Raw genomic sequence first — 21,344 nt, forward strand, 5'->3', positions numbered from 1 at the left:
GCAACACAACAAACAACAACAGGTGCAGAAGCTAACACATTTCTTTTATTTAAAACAAGATCCTCTAGCATTCACAATGCAAGAGTAGTATTTGTTATAAGTAATATCCATGACTTAGAACAGCCCTACATAGATTCCCAGGTCTCAAATAAATGGTTAAAACTATATTCACTGTTTCCTGAAACCGAGGGATTCACTAAAAATTACTGAAAATTTATACTATAATTAAAGATTCTAATATTCTAAACCAAAATGCAGAAATGTCCACCATCATTTTGAAACAATTCAGCATATTACTATCGCCTGCCCTAATTAGACACAAGCAGGTTACACACATCGAACAAATCAAATAGCACACATAATTTATAACAACCACCTCTTTCTTACTACCAATACACTTTAAAACTTGTAATGGAGAGCATTAACTACTAGCTATACTTTGAAAGAGCAATATTAATTGATAAGACCATTCACAACAAAGGCCTGATATAACTGTTATAAATAAACACAGTAAAACAGTATACCTTATCGACATTACAGTATCTAATACACATAATCTTCATAAAAGTATTACGGAAAAATAAACAAATACACTGACCTGAAAGAAAATATAATTAGAATATGGGAAAAGAACAAAGCCTATATAGTCCCACTAGTGTTGTCTAGTACGGGGGTAATTCCAAAACATCTACTCAAATTTCTTAAAATAATTAAAATAACCGAAAACACATACATATTTTTTTTTTATAACAGATCATGAAACTCACTTGGCCTAGGCCCGTGATTTCATTATACCCATCGAAATTACCAAATAAATTACAATCTATAATGTATGTGACTATAAATACGTATATCCTTGATATTTTTAAGATAAGATAATATCAACTGTATTTAAAACACGACGCAAACAGTTTGGAGCCATTTGTTCATGATATAAAGTACATAACGGATGGAAGCGCGAACCATGTCAGATCACGAGCAAATACTCACCAAACTACTGAACAAGATAGTCACAGAGCTGGCGCTCGTCACCCCTCGAGTGAAGATACAGCCCATCAGCAGCGGTGGAGCCAACTTCACTTCTCAGTTGTTCCAGGCGACCATCAGTCACGGAGATAATGAGCTGAAACTGTTCGCGAAAGTTGCAGCCATTGGAGAAAAATTCAGGCAAGAACTTGCAGGTTTCCAAATATTTGAAACAGAAAACAATTTTTACACAAAGCTCATGAAAATTTACGAAGACCTTCAAGAGAAGCACAACGTGCCGCAAGACAAGCGGTTTGTAGCGCCGAAGTGTTACGGATGCAGCAGCAAGCTGTATGAAGAAGTGCTCGTGTTGGAGGACTTGTCGGCACAAGGGTTCACAGTGTACGACAGGATGAAGTCGGTGGATTGGGACTACGCCTCCAAGGCTGTGGAAGAAATCGCCAAGTTCCACGCTCTGTCTGTCGCATTTGAGAACGAAAACAAGGAAGAATTTAATAAATACTTGGAATCTTTAACATACTCATTGGATATAGAGAATATTCCAAATTTAACCGATAACGTTAACAAGGGAGTTAGGTTTGTTAAGGAAGAAAACAGAAATAGAGTAGAAGCATTCGTAGCATCCTTTGGGAAGTTGAATTACAATGATATGTTGAAACCGATAAAACTCAACGTACTGGCGCATTGCGACAACAGAGTCAGCAACCAAATGTACAGGGTAAACGAGGTGAGTACCTACACCGACTAATAACATTTACAATGAGCATTTATTATTCACACTATTAGCAGCGAGAGGAGATCAGTTTTTGCTGGTGGTAGGATATATTTTATATCGGCCCGGATAGAGACCACCGTACACAAGGTGTTGAAACCCGCCATAGTGACTGTCGTAACCGTCTGGCCACGGCTACTCGCGACGCGAATCACGGCGGCGATGAGCGAATGAAACAAATGTACTAGCGAGTACCCCGCCACAGCTCGGAGCGGCGCGCGCGGGGACATCGGCGAACGGTAGAAAATATTTTGTTTTGATCGCGCGTTCATTGTGAATTCATAATGAATATTGAACCATTTATTATCAAAATATATGATAGACCCGCCAGCTACTTTTGTCAGTAACATTTTTTTAAATTATAAATACGTCCGCCGCGCCGCTTACGCCGCCGCAGTCGCAACTAGTCGAGCTGTGGCATACAATCGCAAATCGCGTCGCACGCCGCGCCGCACATCGCGAATCGGTCGCGCCACGCTCAGTTGTGGCCGGCCCTAAGTCTGTCGCGTTCCGGGATCAGCCTGTGTATATCCGGTTCCAACAGGCCAGCATTATTGTGTTGACAGCCGAGGGGCAATCACCTCGCGTCAGTCATTTTGTTGCACTCCACGCCACTTACTATCAGGTACAGAGGGTCACATTGCGGTGAGTGTAAAAAAAATATAAAAAAGTAAAGGTATTGTTACCTCAAACTATTCTTGCGCTAACATTATAGGTATGCTCATAAGTTATAAGTATGACATATTCTAGAAGAATCATTAATGACTGACCCTTACATAATATAAAACAAAGTCCACGGCCGCGTCGATACCGCGCCGCGATAGACTGAAAAAGTATCGAACGGATTTCGATGAAATTTTTAACTGAGTATACATTTAATATATTTCATCTCGGGAAAATAAATTCCCGCGGGCGAAATCGCGAGCAAAAGCTAGTTTCAAATAAATTTGTACCCTTCAACTATTAGTTATATTATTGATCACTGCCCGGGGCAATTCTTGTGCGCTTGGACTCCACAACACCGAATGCACGCTCTTGGGCCGGGGGACATTTGCCGCGGCCCTAGGCACACAGTTCAGTGTGTACACCTCTTGGTTGTATATTCACATTGAGGCCTATTTAAAGGCTCGCGAGCATTTCCCTTCTTTCCCTCCGCCTATCCTGAAGAAGGCTCCTGTCCTTCCTCCAGGCTTCTCTCCCCAAATTCCATCCCAACTTCCCCTGTTGTGCGGCACAACTCCCACCACTGTACTATCAGGAGGCCACGTATCAAATAGCAGACCTCAGTCCCCACGCCTCCCCGACATCCCACTTGTGAGAACACATAAGCCCAATTTGACTCATAACAAAAAAAACATTATATGTATATCACCTCAGGTTTATCATACTTTTATTTTGAGCCGACTTCAAAAAAAGGGGGAGGAGGTTCTTAATTCGAATTAATATTACCTGTATACTGGTTAAACATTAGTCAAAAAATTCACGTCGAATTGATAACCTCCTCCTTTTTTTTGAAGTCGGTTAATAATGTTTAATTTTTATATAAAATTAAATATAAGGCACTGACTCCAAAATTGGTAACCCCCGGCCCCGGCTTCGCACGGGTGCAATATTTCTCCACTATGTAATGGATGTTATTATACATATAAACTTTCCTCTTGAATCACTCTATCTATTAAAAAAAACCGCATCAAAATCCGTTGCGTAGTTTTAAAGATTTAAGTATACAAAGGTAGGGACAGAGAAAGCGACTTTGTTTTATACTATGTAGTGATTCTTACGGGACGACAACACTCATTTTTCCTGCTCTGATCATTGGCCCGGCTACACTTCCCCCTGATTTAGATCAGGTCATGGTTAATCGAAAATTACTTTTGTATGTAAATTTCAGGATGGAAGGGTGGAGCTAAAAATTGTAGACTATCAGGGCATTTGGAGAGGGTCCCCGGCCTGCGATCTGCTGTACTTTATCTTCTCCGGCACCGACAAGAAGTTCCGCGACCAGTACTACGAACAGCTCCTGGACCACTACTACAAGGAGCTCAGTCTAGCCATGAAGAGACTGGCTCTTAACCCTGATGAGATCTATTCGAGGGAGGACTTCGACTTTGAATACAAAACGGTGAGTTAGGATAGTCTGATCTCAATATTAAAACCATGCGACTAATGAGGATATAGCTGGGTCACCATGCATCGCTAACAGTATTGTTAAAGGTTTTACTTTCAATGAAACACACATTGTGTAAATTTGATTGAAAACCAAATTAACTATGAAAAAAGTGAACTAAGTACTTGAAACAAGAAACGAAGACAAACCTCATCTAACTAAATTATAGTTTGAAATAGATATCAACATAGATATATAATAATGTTCGCAATGCGTTGTAATATAGTATCACCACTAATCTTCAATCAAGATAAGAAATGGCAATTAATCACTAAAATAATAATAATATAAATGTATTTGTTTTTGAATACTTACACTACATTTAGTTTCACTTTAATTTTTTTTTCTCGTACCACTTTTCTTATACTTTAACAAATATCTTGATTTCTTGTAACGATAACACGTGGATTTAGTTCTATCGTATAAGCATAATATGAAATAAAAAAGGTAACGACTGATGATGAAGTTCTATTTCGGTATGACTGCAGTGCTGAGGTGTCGGGTTCGATCCCCGGGTCGGGCAAAGTTATATTACATTTTTCTACTCAGTATCAGCCCGGAGTCATACACTAGGGGGAGAGTGATTGTACCAGTTGCGCCTCTGCCTACCCCTTTGCCAAAATAAAGCGTGAGTATGTGTGTGTCTAATCTATACTTATAATAAATCTGTAGAGAGGTCAATTCTGTACATGAAATATATTTCCAAAATAACTATCAGGGGGTGATTAGGGATCGATACTGATGCCAAAAATGCAATAAGTAAAATTTTTGTCTGTCTGTCTGTCTGTCTGTCTGTCTGTCTGTCTGTCTGTCTGTCTGTCTGTCTGTCTGTCTGTCTGACTGTCTGTCTGTCTGTCTGTATAACCGTTATAGAAACAAAAACTACTCGACGGATTTTAACGAAACTTGGTACAATTATTTGTCATACTCCTGTGCTGGTTATAGTATACTTTTCATTACGCTACAATTAATAGGAGCAGAGCAGTGAAGGGAAATGTTTGGAAAACGGGAGAAGTTACTCCATTTTTTAAGCTTCCGTCGCGTGTGCAACCTTGGTTAAAGCTACATAGAAATCATGTATGACGGAAATGTTCTCCTTAAAATTATGTAATAAATATCCCAAGACAGCATATGTCTATCTTTTATGGTTGACTCACAATAACACGTGTAACTCCCGATAGCTTAGCAGTTCGAAGCTTTCTCATTATATTTGTCTACTCTTACGTTTATAACACTCTCAGTCATCCCTAATTAAAAAAGTTAACATTATTAAATATTCCATAAAAAAGAATCATAGAAATCACAAAAATAGAAACACCAAAGTTATACATGAAATACGCTAATAATAAGCCATCACGTGTAAATACTGAATCATGCTATAAGGATTATTTTTGTATATATATAATGTCGCGAACGCACAGGCAGGCGGCTTGCTTGGCACCTAGAGGCTAGCGAATCACCTAGCGAGTAGCTTCGTAAAACGAACATTCTCGAACGTTCGCGACCGGCTCCATTTTTGAAGTCCGAAATCCACGCGGGCGAAGCTGCGAGTGGAAGCTAGTAAGATAATAAATTTACAGAAACTTCCATACGGGTTGGCCTTGGCGTTGATGATGTTGCCGCTGGTCACCGCAGACGAGGAGAACGTCCCCAAAATGGACAAGGACTTGAGCATGCTCAGCTTCTCGGTGAATAACACCAGCGATATCCTTCGCGAAAGAATTAACGAGGTTGTCGACGATTTTATACGCTGGGGACTTGTGTAAAAACACATTATATCGAGGATCGCCAGATGTTACCGGTGACGCTAGGTGGCGTCACGGGCGTAAATATGTATAAGTGCAGCGCGCTCAGATTCTCAGCATGTCTGGGAGTCCTCTAGAAACGGGAATTAGAACACGTATTTTTTTTGTGAGTACTACTATAGGTACTATATTTAAAAAAATAGATAATCGTAGTACGGATAAATTTTTATGACGATAAATCGGCTTAACTAGTCCGCTGTATTGGGCAGTCCGCGATATTGGATTTAGAGTAATGACATTTTTTTTATATACTTCTCGGCAAACTCTTTCATTTGATACCGCTACCATGGGCTTGCACAAAAAGTGACTAGACAATCACCTTGGACCGTCCGCCATATTGATGTAGAATAACGTCAGTTAGCTAATCATGCATTCTCATCCAAACTAAACGTGTATGCAGAATTTCTTTTCAATCCATGGAAGATATCTGGTGTAAAATTCTCAGACCCGTAGTATTAACTTGTAAAATACATACTTACATTATATTAAAGTAAAACAATTATAAATATTCACAAAAATTGTGTTGGTATTTTATTTTATTCCGCTGTGCGTAACAACACTGGCACTAGACCGATTGTTTGTCCAGTGTTAAGGGAAGTTCTGAATATTAAAGTATTGTGCTCTTGTGTGCATGTTGAACGAAAGCATAAATTCAGAGAAGAAGTTCTAAGTTCCCAAATTTTAAAAATGATATTCAGACAAAATTTAACAACATTATCAAATCTTCTAAGAGAAGCACAATGTGCCGCTAAACAAAAGGTTTTTAGAGCCGAAATGTTACAGGTGCAGCGGCACAGTATGAAGAAATCCTCATGTCAGAGGACTTATCGGCTCAAGGGTGCACAGTGTACGACAAGATAAAGTCGATTGATTGGAACCACGCCTCCTCTAAACTGTGGAAATAATTGCTAAATACCACACTCTGTCTATTGAGAAAGAAAATAAAGAGAAAACTTAATTTTAATAAGATTTAGTAATCAATATTGTGTAGATATGATTTAATGTGAACGAACTTAAAGTTGTTAGGAAAGAAAATACAAACATTTATAGCGCCCTCTGAATTGATGAGTTTCGACGAAATAACTAAGCCGCTGAAACTGTATGTAATAACACACTGCGACAACATGGTTAGCAACCATGCGTACAGAATAAGCAAGGTGTGTATACACTCTCCCGAAACAGACCAGTCTTTGCTACGATTCAACTAACAAGCAGTATCTCGCTCCCTCTATATTTATTCGTTACTAACTAATTTTGGTAAAACTTTTTGTATTGACTAATAAAGTTGAAATAAAAAATAAATTTTTTCTTATGTTTACGCGAATGTTAGACATTGAAATTAAACTAATTTTCGGATTCTATCGCGGTGCTAGTATTTTATTTTCTCCCGACGTTTTGAAGACTTTGCAGCCTTCATGGTCACGGGGGGACTGAGGTGTTGTTCATCCGTAAAGTCAAAGTTACAATATCTACCTACATTTTACAATTATACAACTTTTTTATTTTTTTTAAATTTTAGCTGTTGGTGGTCCGATCTACGCAGAATGAGCTCACAGTGTCTTGAAGTCTGGCAGCCGGTCTTTTGGGTTCCGATTTAATTAAATGTAGAACTGGATCCCAGGCTTGTGCAAGCTTCCAACCATCTTCCCTATTGAAATTAGGATGTTTTTTAATTTCAATAGCCTCGCGAATCATCCTAGGCAGGAATCGGTGTTCTTTGGCGAGGATTTGTGGCTTGTCTAGTCGCAGATAATGATTGGCGCCTCCCTCAGAGTGTTCGGCGACTGCAGACTTCGTCTTTCTCTTATATCGGGCAAACAAAAAGAAATATAGGGACCCGCGTAAAAGAACATATAGCTGACGTGAAACACCGACGCTCGACGAAGTATCCGATATCAATAGTCGGACGTAATCAACCGCTGGACAATAATTTAAGACTAGGTTAGATGTTCTAAAAATTTCCACCCTGGATAAGTGCTAAAACATTTGTCTAACGTCCGTCCCATTTCTATAAATCTGCATCGTGGATATCGTTTAACTCTCCTACTTTTTGCCACTATTTACTTAACAGTTGGACAGGAAGGCACTGTTTAATCCTAGGATCTTTATTGATCGTATTGAAGTACGCACTGCGTGGATTTTGAACATCAGAACGTACATTTATGTTCAGTGTTGTCAACTGTCTAAAGTTAATTATATGGTCATGATGACTGTTTAATTCCTTATCGGAATGATTGGCACGCACGCTGACGGCAATATCTTATCGAAGAATAATATCACACATTATCATTTAAAAACGAATCTCTTTTTCTTTATAGCACATGTCGAATCGCCACTTGATTGAAATATGGATTTTAAGATCCCCAACCGAGACCGGGCACGTTAATCTCCTCACTTACATATATATCCAAAATTTATATTTTCTGGTTCTCAATACTTAGTGCTACATCTAAAATAGGCAACTTCTCCTTTAAATACTTACCAAATCTTCAGCACTTAGAAAAACCTAGTATATTATTTACAGGAGCGTCGCGTAGAAATAAAAACCGTGTACTACCAGAACAACTTTGACATTCGGCCTGCTGTACTTTATCTTCACCAGCATTGAGGAAGATTCCGCGTTCAGCATTACGAAAGGCACTACCCAGAACTCAGCCACGCCATACGAGCCTGGGCCTTAATCCTGATTAAATTAAGATTCAAATCACACTGCCACAGAGTCGAAGCGTCGCCTTACATCTTGTTTTTCAACTACAACGCATGGCGACGAGCGTCGTTGTACGACGACGCAAGCATTAACGCGCCCTAATCCCAGTGCTGGACCGGTTCAGAGACTTTTAAATATTAGTGAATGGCGCTCGTACTTGATAGTATACAATGGTTGATATTGATATTATTATAATTGGTCTTATATCTGAAGAAGCTTATGGCAGTGTACTAGCTCTGATATGGCCGGCGTGTGACGCGTCACTGCGCGCGAGTATCACACGACAATGCCGACACCACTCGACTATAACCAAACGTCGACGCGCGATGTCGCGCTCTTCTATATTTCCATAAGACAAATTTGTACCTTAATGCACATGACGCGTCGACTCTGCGCCAGTGTGAGTTGAGGCTTATCTAAGGGTATACTTCGTCTTTGAATATAAAACAGTTAGTCACAGTTATTGATTTCTTATGTTTACGCGAATGTTAGACATTAAAATTAAACTATTCGTCGGATTTTATCGCGGTTTTTATGATTTAATTTTCTCCCGACATTGCGAAGACCTTGCAACCTTCATGGTCATGGGGGGGACTGAGGTGTTGGTCATCCGCAAAGTCGAATTTACAATATCTACCTTCATTTTACAATTGACAACATTTCAAAAAGTAAACGTGTCTAAAACAAAAATACCGTTTCTTCTACTCTTCTCTCTTCTACTCTGAGTTTGGTTACGTATTTTTTATATATTTTTTGATATTTAATTTCGAAGAAAAAAATTATAAAACTGAAAATGCTTGATGACGTCACACATACGGTTGAATGAAGTTGTTCCTTGGTCCACCTTCTTATTTAATTAAAAAACTAAAACACCGTCATTTGTCAATTTCAAATGTCAATATTACAATAGGTACGTCACAGCTGTCACTTTGAAAAAAAAACTGTCATTTCACTTCTTTTTTACTACTGCAAAACAAAGGTCATTACGTCTTGAGCCGTATATAGGACGTCATTTAGTGCTTACGTCGTTTCAGAATAAAACAAAATTCAGAGTGAAAATATGAAAGAAAATATCTGAGTTTTGAAAAAATGCGCACTAGGCCAGCGTGGTGGACTAAGGCCTAATCCCTCTTAGTAGCAGACGAGGTCCGTGCCCAACAGTAGGATAGTATATAATACAAGGCTGATATTATCCCTGGCTTGTGCAAGCTTCCAACCATGTTCTCCCTTGGAAATTCAGATGATTTTTTAATTTCAATAGCCTCCAGAGTTGGTCGGGTATATCTGGGGAAGAACGTGTGGGGGAAGAAGGAACCCTCTTAGGAAGGAAGGAAGGTATTGTAATTATTGCGGAACTCACACACATAATTACGCATTCTGTTTTCGGCTTAATTAACACATAAATATATATTACGCTAAGATATTAAAAAGTTACTTTACAACATATGTGTAAATGAAGTAGACGTGTGGTTTTAATAATGTTTTTTATTGTCGGGATATTTTTCCTGGTCGGCAGTGGCAGGGGAGAAATATTGACGCTGAATTGTGAGTTAAATTAAGTTTTTTTTTTAAAGGGGCACGTCTAATTGTCCTCACCGCACCTGATGGTAAGAGTAGTTGGATCCAATAGAATTTTGATTGACGAGAGATGATTACTCGACAGTCGATGCAATTATGCCAGTCTGTTGGAACCGGGTATACACAAGCTGATATTGGAACGTGTCACACTTACGTGGGCCACTATGGCGGGTTTTAACACCGTGTGTACGGTAGTCGCTGTCCGGGCGGATATAAATTATATCCTACCAGTAAAAAGTATTGTAGATATATCGGTAAATAACTATAAAGAAGCCCCATTATATACATAACCGTGGAGAAGCGTCCATACAACCACCCACCGGCTTCCCTTTTAAGTTTTCGGCGATACTAAGCAATATATTTAATAAATTATAATTTATAAATTTAGAACATATTAGACTATGGGCACTAATTATAATAGCATTAATGATAACTTTATAAATTGCATAATACTAACTTAAAATAGCCGGATAATGTGGATGTGATAACAGCTCTACTTGACCTTAAAAAGAAAAAAAACGTTACGCTCAGTATGTATGTATGTAATATGTCCACCCTGGCCCCTTGATCTGCTGATAGCATATAAAAAATGTGATACAGGAGGCCTGGGCTCTATTTCACTTAGGTTTGTTTTGAAGATGAATACCTTTTTCAATAAATCTAAACTGCTACTGCCGTGATTCAGGGGACCACTGGGCCCTTATTCTGTATGATAGTGTAAACGCGTAACGCGGCCGTGTCATGTTATCTTCTAGAAATGTGCGTGGAATGATATTCTGTAAGCCAAATTTCTATAGTCCTAAACATGCTGCGTTGTGTTACGTGCTTGTTACGCACTGTCAAAATAACGTGCGGGATAGAGAATAAGGCCCCTGAGCGATTATGTCAGGGTCATTATATTTTACATCAGCGTTTAAACTCAGAAAGACGGTAAGCATCCAAAGATGAATTACCTAGGATAAGATCCCGCAGAGCGTTGAAGTTCTGTTATCGACTTGTAAAAATAAGTATAATCGTTTGTTATAAACTTGTGCCTAGCGCTAAATATACTGATTTAATTTATTACTAAATTACTATACTCTTATAAAGTACAATCATATTTTCATTTCATTCATTTCATTAAAAGATTTCCGAAAGCAACAATGCTGCGAAAAAAGGCTAGTTTTAAATTAGACCTTCTGACGTCAATATTAGCCATCCGCGTGAACAATTATTTAAATGATTGTCAAAGAAACAAAAACAACTAAAGGACATTAACTAAATAATTACATTAAACCCGTTTTATATTAATTATAAATAAATTTTGTATTGTTTTTCTGGCCTTATCTTATTCTATCTATCTTCTTCTTCTATTCTATCTATCTGAATTAAGATATAAACTTAGCAAAATGAATAACAAAAATGATGAAGGTGTTACTTCTTTGGACAGGTAACATCAAACTGAGGGTTATGCTAATCTCAAGAGTCAAACTTGAGTCCATTAATGAAAATCATTGGAAACACATGTTAACTCTAGAATTAGGAGCTATCTGATATGACAATAAACTTATTTATCACATCATAGGACGGTAATCTGTAATAGCCCGAACTAATCGTTAACTTATATTACTTATGCCGGCTGTTTACAAATATAATATTACCATATTAAGCTTCTTGTGTATTGTTTAGCAACTGAATATGCCCGAATGCCGCCGCTCTTTCTTCTGGAACCATACGAACCGTGCGTCCAGAAACTATGGCAGTATTACTTCGTTACTTTTGCCCTGGTTTCCGATACCCCGAGTCAATTACTGGACTTGATACAAGTAAGATATTGGTAGTTTTTTTTTTTGATAAAGTGTCGTCAGCTGGGCTGCTAACAGAAAGAACACCAAACATTGAATTAAAAAATAATATGACGCACACTGTGCTTGTCATCCTGCAACATTTGATATGTCGTCTCATAATGCTAACAAACTATATGAAAAATCTGATTGAAATTTCAAATATTCCTTACGAGAGCAGATAGTCAGGATAAAACGAAACCAGGATATAGTCTACCCACTTGCTTTCAAATTCCATCCAAATCAGTTCCGAGGTTACTACGTTTACTTCGAACACACATTTTACAAATATTCTCATTTATAATATTAGTAAGATAATACAGAAGACTAGAAGACTATCCTGCTTTGATATGATCTGCCTGTAACTTGATCCTCCAGAGAAGTTGAGGACTGGCAGGAGGCTGGTCGTAAAAGAGACATTGTAACAAGATTTAAAATAAATTATATTACTACTCCGGCTGAACACGGCACCAAACGGTAGAATTAGCCGATATAGCAAGGCTTTCGTTCTTAGTTCTTTCAGTATTCAAATACAAAGTTGAGCACTAAATATTTTAACATATAGAAGAGTTTCCACAATTTTAAATAAGACAGGAGTTGAACATGTTTCTCCAACGCCTATAGGTACACTTCGACACAAAACTCGTATGTTAATCTTATAATTTAAGTGTTTTGTATGTGTTATTTAATTTTTAAATATTTTCAGGAGTATTCATCATTCAAAGTGACGCATTTCAATCATACAATCTTACAACACGGAGTATGTATTGAAAGTAGAAACAATACAAACTCAGACATCAAAGAAACTCTGGAATTTCATCTTAATGAAACTATATTTAGCAAATATAACTTAAAGACTAAAGTGCTAAAATATTATGGTAAAGACGAAGACACTAAAATAGATACTGGTGATGTGATCGTTGCAGTAATTATTTTGGGAATTTTGTTCTTAAATGTTATTGGATCCTTCTACGATGTTTGCAGGAATGAGAAGAATGGAACTGGTTAGTTGTGTTAATGTTATTTACATTTGTATTGGTGGCGTGGTTGTATTGCGTGCGCGGTACGAGGACTGCCTTGAGTTACCGAATTTGGAATCTCGTATCCTGCAAACTGATATCTACTCAGTATCAGCGTCTGGAATTAGTATCCAATATGGCAAGGGTCTCTTACTATCATGGGGCGAAACACACATGGCTAAAACTAGGTACTCTAATTGCACCTCTGCTTACCCCTTAAAGGGTAAAGGCGTGTGCGTTTATTTATACAAACTTTTACTAATAGTTACTTCCGTATATATTGATTTATAATTGGTATATACGCACCTATAATTATAAGTAAACATATTTATAAAGAAGTCGAGGGTAGTGTGACTATGCGTGTTCTCGACTCTGCCGTAATAAATATCTCGTTCTACGTGAGTTTTATTGCTCTTCGTCCTGCACAATATCTTTTACAGTTATTCATATATATGTCGCAGGTAAATTGTCAAAGCCGGTTTATTACAATTTCACTAGTAATATTATAATTAAACGGTAGATTGTCATTGCACTTCATTTCTTACAATTTAGCGGCCTGGTTTTAGCGTCATTATGGTTTTTATCAGTATATACACCAATATTAAGAATACCTCAGTCCGCCCATCACCATGAAGGCTACGAAGTGTTCAAACGTCGGGAGAAATTATAATATAAATAACCGCGGTAAAATCGTAAAATAGTTTTATTTCAACGTCGAACATTCATGTAAACAATAGAAAGTATTTATAATAAGGATTTTATTTTATCCCTCATGCAGCAGGTTCGTTGTATATTTTTTTTCCCCAAAAGGGGGCACCATCGTGTCTCTCATAGGGGGGGGGGGGGATCGAGGTTCCGCTATTTGATACGTAATTCGTCCCCCTTGGTTCCTTGTTTATTTGTCAATACAAATATATATTATAATATATAGATATACTGGTTCTATTATGATTGTATAGAGGACATGAGATGTTTAGATGGACCTTCTCGCTTTTCATTCCAGGGTTAAATATATTATTGTGTTTCTCCATACGTCAGAACTGGAGAAAACTGATGACTCCTGTCGGCAAGAGCGACCCCAGATTGGAACGGTTGAAAAGTATTAACGGAATAAGGTGAAATATATTTTGATTTTATGTCGGGTTCTTAATTGAAGTACTTTTTTCTTTGTTAATTTTTAAATATTTTTCGTATATTTGCAATTTTTGAAAAAAAAATATTCTATGAAAAATACTGGAAATGTAAGTATTGTAGAATTAATGTAAAAGCATTTTAAGCAAAAACTACGAAATGTCGTTTATGTTTTTTCGAAAAAAACTCGTTATAATTGTATAATTATATATTTGCATATATGTCTATATATATATGTATTATATAGGGTCATTTTAACATTGCATTACTAAATGAAACCACGTACTTTCTCCTTGAAAATTACACTACAATAAGTTACTCGAACCGTACATGTAAAACAAAAAAGTGTATGTTTCGAACACAATAAATATCAATAAAAAGTAATTTTACGCTACCTAATGCAACTACTACTACTCTAAGAGTATTCGTTGGAGCGACAACATCACACTATCAGTCAGAAATACACTCACGCACACGCCATACTCACACTAAACTACAAAATGATGAAAAATTTAGATAATTAAAACCGGGATTTTTGGTAAAAAATATCCGCCTTTAATAGATGATTTTTGTCACAATGTAAGCAGAGGTAGGTTTCATTTAATAACGCTATGTCAAAATAACCCTGAATAATGTAATATATTGTCTTCTTAATGTTTTATATACACCGACATTATAGATTACGTCCAAGAACACGCGCTTCACTATTTTCCCTTATCGCTTACAATGTGCGTGCGCAGCATGAGTGCACACGCACGCTACGACGAATAGCGACGAGGCTGAGACTTGGATCAGTCCCCTTACCCCGCGACTCCCCGCAACACCGCCGCTCAAAAATTGGTGGGGCGTGTCTTCGAGGATAAAATGACCTATAGGCTATATCTCATCTCTGCATCATCCAAAGGTTGACCGTTAGAGAACGCTTCAGGCATTAAGTCCATCTGTTTACATTTACTGTTTATTTAGTTAAAATAGATAAATAATTATAATTTACTAGCTTTTGCTCACGGCTTCGCCCGCGTGTAGGAGTTTTGCGGGATTAAAGTCCCGCTATATAGCCTATAACCTTCCCTGGGTCTTATACTATCTCCATGCTGAATTTCATAAAAATCCGTTTTATAGATTTTGAGGAAATCGATCATATACACACAGACAGAAAATAAGACTTTGTTTTATAATATGTAAAGATATATTATAACATGAAGCCAAAAAACTATTCATTGTTTAATTTTTTAATGCTAATGGCAAATTAATTTTCAGATGACGTAATAGAACAAAATTAATGTCGGTGGAATTTTATCTCTAGTAAATAATATTAGACATAGACGCTGGTTGTGTTTTAGGCGTTACGCAGATGCCTCTAGGTTAATTAAGCAATATAATGGTAACAACTGCCAGTTTCAAAAAATAATTACGGAAATATCTTGTTGTCGCTATTTTGTCGTGTGTCTGGTGTAGCTGGCAGCGTGTGCTCTTTAGTTTATGGCTGTGTTTTCAGAACCTTATCAACATCCCTGGTGATCATGTCGCATGCCTTCCTACCAGCACTCATTTATATCGACAACCCACAAGCAGTCGAGGAGGTAGGTTTAATCGTAGCGATTGGAATTACTTCTTCATCATCATCACCAATCACATGAAGTCCAGAAAGAGTTCTAGACGGACCCATCACCTATATCAAGCCTGTCCACCTTGCAGTTAATGCAGCGCTTGCCGCGTACCACCAACTAGAATTGCAACTATCTCAACTGACGGACACTAACAACAATAGAATATGGTTTATAGTATAGCTAATGTTTGTGTGTCATGTTCGAACCAGCAACGTTCAATAACGTCCAATTATTTGCTAATAAAATCGACGCAACATCCAATCACGTTTACCGTATGTTCGTATGCAATTACTCGCACGGTTTATAACGCCAGTAGCCAATAATTAAGTGCCGCAACACGTAAAAGTGTAAAATGTCTAGACCCACAACGTGGCAGAACCTTTTCCATCAAATATCCCGTTGGATAAGGAAATATTGTCACATTGTGAGTGTGTGACTAAAGCGGTGCTGGACCGAATGTGTAGCGAATTAGAGTTGCTACAATATATAGATAGGCGCATAATATTACGCGAGCAAATTGGAACAAAAGTCACCAATGCGGATAAAGAACGCCAATCGAATCATATGCTTCCCGAATAAAAAACAGATTTATATCCGCTTGTTTTATCGAAATCAGGACCTAATCGATTTTCCAGTCTAAGTGCTGTACAAAAAGAACATTTCACGTTGATTAAATAACCGGAATAGGGATTACGCCTAAGCGTTTCCTGGCGGAAATATGTCCATCGGTGAAATTGCCGTCTCGATGCTTGATACGATCATGTTCTTTGTACGTTGTATACGCGCAAGGACAGCCTTCGCGCCACAGTGCAAGAACGAGTCCAACAGCGGTTTATTACTGCACTACAGAGAACACTCTTAACCGTATTATTCATAATAGTAATTTGTGTTTCACCACGATAACTCCATTACAACTTACAACCCCTTCATTCCAGACTTACAACAACGTCGCAAACCACATATTCTCCAACGGGTCCATCATCATGCAGACGTTCTTCACGATCTCAGGGTTCCTGCTGGTATATAATCTGCAGATCGCGGCTGAAAAGAATTCCTATGAGTGGCTCACACTGCCAAGAGGAGTTCTTCTGCGATGGTTGAGGTACGTCTTAGAGAGCTTGAGATCATTGGTAGAGGTTGTAACCAGTTTTGTCTTCGGCTCACAAAGATCATCATTAGGTATCCTTAAAGATGTTAAAATATTCTATATAAAACTAATCATCGCGCGTACCCATATCAATCTTATATCATATATGCGGTCATTATAAAATTCCGCGCCAAAACCAAACGGCAACAGGCAACTGATAATAATACAGTTCAATTACTAGCTAGATTGGATGGTATAATTATTTTTACTTGCATGCAGCATTTTTCACCACATCTAAGCATTTACTTTCTATACCGATCGATAGTAAATCGATACTATCAACGTCCATACAAAATCTGAATTATTTTTGTTTTATATTAGCAACGTGATAATTAATTCATGTTTTTCCAGGCTCACCCCCGCCTATGCTCTAGTTCTGGCTGTTACAGTCACATGGATGAGGCATGCTGGATCTGGCCCGTTATGGCAAGTAAGACATTATTCCATGACAACGACAAACGAAGCCAGTAAGATGAATTAATTCTATTATAATAAGAAGCTATAATTGTAATTCGAGACTATATCCTAGCATACCTGTGGTAGAGGTATGCTGTCCATGCTACTTTCTTCCAAAAAAGAAACAAAACATTTTTTTGTTTTGATTCTTCTATGATATAGATGGCGACCAACCTTTACAGCCCCACCTCAATTAACTAATCCCATCTTTACCACAAAAGTCTGAAACGGATCCACAATTCCTTTGAGATTGTTGGCTGACCTTCATGGAAGTAGTCTTTGTCCGTGTAAAAATTGCATTATTTTTACAGTAAATAACAAGTCGAACTTTTTCCAGCCCGTAGTGGGGACGGAAGCACGGGATTGTGCACGAAACTGGTGGCTCCATCTGGTGCTTCTCAACAACTACGTCGATGGCTCTGAATGCATGGTGCACACTTGGTAACGTATTCTAATATTATGTTCTACTGCCGATCTTGTATTTCGAACTCCTCCCTGTCTTTCTATTTGATTAATTTCATTGCGGGATATTGACTAATTAGTTTCCTCTGAGACTCGTCGAGCTTCACCGCTCGGTGTCATGGAATGCGTGCCACTACTGATCCTGGCGTACAGGAGTTGTAGTGGTGGGTGTAAGGACGGGTAAATCTCTGTATTTGGTTAATTACGTTGCGGGATAAAGACAAATTAGTGTTCCCTGAGACTTGAGAAGCTTCCCCGCTCGGTGTCATAGAAAGCGTGCCACTGCTGATCCTGACGTACAGGACTTGTAGTGACGGATGTGAAAGCGGGAAAAATCTCTGTCGATCTTGTAGAAGTAAATGGTGGGAGTGAGAACGTGATAGTCTAATATCTAAGGATGTAAATTTTTTTTCTACCAGTCAACCTTTAGGTGGCGTAGAAAGTAAAGAACGTAGGTGCACATGACGAGAGATGATAGGAGCCAAACGTTAATATAATAATGACTACTATAATTTAAAACGTACATGATATAACACACAGTTGCACATTGAGATAATAAAAAATGATATATTTAACATATAAATATTGTATATACAAATACATATAATGTAGATTTTGCTTTGCCGCATGATATCCTCGAAAAAAATTACCTTTTGTGAACTTCTCCGAGATATACACAATAGTATTTACTTAATAAAAAAGACTTTTTTCGTCTGTATGCCAAGTTTCATTCAAATCCATCTAACAGTTTTTACAATTTACTACTATCACGTATGTAGCGTTCGTATCTAATTTCTGTTCTCAAATGTTTCTACATCATAGATGTAGAAACATTTGAGAACAATTATAGTTTTTTCTCGACTTCCGTGCCTCGAGGAGGAAACTTTTTAAATTATTCTATTTTATTTTTACGTTGAGTGAGAAAACTAATATTCCACAGGGACTATCGGAAGCTAGAGATGCAGTTATGAGCTTATCGAAGATATGGACTTACGAAGTTACTTCATAACGAACCTTACATCGACGGTTTAAAGGATAATTGACCAAAACAGTGATAGTCACTGCCAATATCATCCCCGTACTGTCATATTTCAGGTATCTAGCAGCAGACTTCCATCTCTACATCCTGGGTATCATCGTCTTCGTATCCTGTAGGACCACTAGAGCGAGGGTCGTTTCCTTATCTCTACTCTTCAACCTTGGTCTCATCACTTCAGCTCTCCACACTTACTTCCAAGATCTGGACGCGGCAGTTATATTTTCTCCAGAGTGAGTAAACCTGACGCTGTTATAGTCTAATGATAGTACATATGTCCTGTAGGCTAAGAGGTCCTGAATTCGATTCCAGTCGCGGTCGTGTAGAATATTTGGCCTGTATTGGACCCACTCAAAGAACCCTCTGGCAGAAATATCTTTCTCTGAATAGTTTCAAAAAGGAACCATTAGGATACATAAATGCTGTAGTTCTGCGACTATTAATTTAGGCTCTAATGTCATCATATGTTAATAAATCTAATGAACGTTGCAGGACGATCCGCTGGACGTTCAAAAACGACCGGACGTATAATCACGTGTACAAGCGGAGTCATACCAACATAAGCTGCTATGTCCTCGGCTTGGCCCTTGGATACATCGTTTACTACGCGCAGAAAACTAATTTCGATGTTCAAAAGTATAAGGTCTGTGGTTATTGGAGGAGATCAAAATTGATCATTATGTGTTTATATTACCTATATTGATATATACAGCTGTTGCACTTGTTTGTTTATTTGAACGCGCTTTACTCAGGAACTACTAAGGCGATATTGTGACTGCGATGAAATTTTGATACTTAAATTTAATATTTTTAATTCAAATTACGAATTTAATTAATCAAAAACTATTAGCTTCATTTGTTCTTCACGTGTGATAAGTAAATAACACTACATAATTATATTGTTCTTCCCTCATTCTGCATTATTATCCCTTATATTATTGTTTACAGAAATACCGCATGCTCCTTTGGAGTGCGTTTCCCGTGGGCCTCTTACTGATCCTGAGTGCTAGCTTGTTCTACGCGGACCGGGGCTCCATGCCGCTGCGGATGGCATATGCGGCTTTGGCGAGGCCGCTCGACGGCCTGTTATTAGCATGTTACATATTCAGTTCGGTGCTCAAGTATGAAGGTGGGTTTTCTGGTTTTATGTGTTCTCGTCAGCCTTTTTTTATAAGAGCCCATTGTCAATACTGGGGGAAATCTGCGAATGGGATGCTGTAATGCCCCGGTTTAGTAACTGCATTGGCCTGGAGGAAAGTTGGGAGAGGATATCTTGGGGAAGGAAAGGAGCTCTTAGGATGGGCAGAGGGGAGAAGGCCAGGAAATGTTCGCGAGTCCTCATAGGCCTCAATGCAGTTACTACCAAGGGGTATACAATTAAACACTGAACTGTGTGTCTAGAGCCGAGCCAGATATTCCCCGTGCATAGCGTCAGGGGTATTCTCGGCATTCGACACGACCTGGACCCCACTTTAGCAGCTTTGCCGTGGCAGTATACTCAAAAGAATGTTTTGTTATGATAGATGTGTACCGCGGCGTGGTAGAGTGGCGCGGCTGGACAGTCCCCGGGCGGTTATCATTCAGCGCGTACTTGCTGCACGCCTCCTTCGTGCGGTACGCCGCCGGGGTCCAAACCATCATCACACACTCCACGAAGCTGCACATGGTAAGAATATATCATCATAACTATAATTACATTCCTTTATGTAAGAGGAAGATCTCCACTCAGAAAGATGTTGCTCGTGCCAGCTGCGGCTATTCGGAGGTGGTAAATATACCGCGCGTCGCACAAATTCTACTACCGCAATTCAGGGTTCAATTCAATTCATCTAGTGTAATTATTGATATATCCTAATTATCGATATTCATCTCGCAGTTCCAGTGATGTTGGCGAGATGGTCTATTTATAGACACACGCATACAAAGTTTTTAATATGTATTTTCTTAGGGATATACAGAGATGTAACACTCCCAAAGTTTTGAAACATTATGTGTCATGAAATACGTGACGGTCCTACTGCTATTTCTTTTCTTCTAGGTGCAACTATTCCTGTTCTTCCTAATGGTGTCGTATTTAGCTGCTTTCGTGTTCTGGATTGTGGTGGAGGCGCCGTTGGGACAACTTGTGAAAGTTACATTTGAGAGGCGAAGAAGAACTAAGAATATAGATGAGAAACCGGAGAAGATGATCGAATGAATATGTTCTTTGTTGGATTATGCTTTTAAATAAATTAATATTGAATAAGATTTTTATGATTTTTATTAGTGGAGTACAATTATTAAGTTCGTATTAAACAATTTATTACAAATAACAAATGCTACAAAATACGCTACATGACCAAGAACAAAATATGTGTTGTAGAATGTAACCTTTGTTGTGGCTATTACTTTTTATGTGTTCTGTTTTTACAGATATTTGAATATATTTGTTTTGAAATAAACACTCGTGTCAATAACACATATTTTTACTTAATTTTACAAATAACTCAGAACATATATAACAATTACTTACAACAATACGTACAGCGCAAATTTTCCATTAACAAACCTAATACAAAACAAATTGCATTCGCACGGTCCTGACGTCACATCACATTTTGGGTCGTGGGTACTAATGACAAGGGTTTTTGAACCCAAAATTAGA

General features: G+C 38.1%; 2 protein-coding genes across 2 annotated transcripts; both read left to right on the plus strand.

The window, feature by feature from the left end:
* Positions 1 to 890: 890 nt before the first annotated feature.
* On the plus strand, positions 891 to 6,252 carry LOC115447249. The gene is made up of 3 exons (XM_030174242.2): positions 891 to 1,714; positions 3,651 to 3,881; positions 5,507 to 6,252. The coding sequence occupies exons 1-3, from the start codon at positions 950 to 952 to the stop codon at positions 5,690 to 5,692; spliced, it is 1,182 nt and encodes a 393-aa protein (XP_030030102.2). The 5' UTR covers positions 891 to 949; the 3' UTR covers positions 5,693 to 6,252.
* A 5,436-nt stretch (positions 6,253 to 11,688) lies between these two features.
* LOC115447224 (nose resistant to fluoxetine protein 6-like) lies at positions 11,689 to 20,947 on the plus strand. Its single transcript, XM_037439256.1, has 12 exons — positions 11,689 to 11,821; positions 12,546 to 12,843; positions 13,862 to 13,973; positions 15,488 to 15,572; positions 16,535 to 16,701; positions 17,098 to 17,176; positions 17,540 to 17,643; positions 18,760 to 18,933; positions 19,193 to 19,343; positions 19,649 to 19,829; positions 20,224 to 20,366; positions 20,739 to 20,947. Exons 1-12 carry the CDS (start codon positions 11,702 to 11,704, stop codon positions 20,895 to 20,897), a joined length of 1,773 nt encoding a protein of 590 aa, XP_037295153.1. The 5' UTR covers positions 11,689 to 11,701; the 3' UTR covers positions 20,898 to 20,947.
* Positions 20,948 to 21,344: the final 397 nt, after the last annotated feature.

The sequence above is a fragment of the Manduca sexta genome, chromosome 16 (genome assembly GCF_014839805.1).
Source record: "Manduca sexta isolate Smith_Timp_Sample1 chromosome 16, JHU_Msex_v1.0, whole genome shotgun sequence".
Taxonomy (NCBI): Eukaryota; Metazoa; Arthropoda; class Insecta; order Lepidoptera; family Sphingidae; genus Manduca; species Manduca sexta.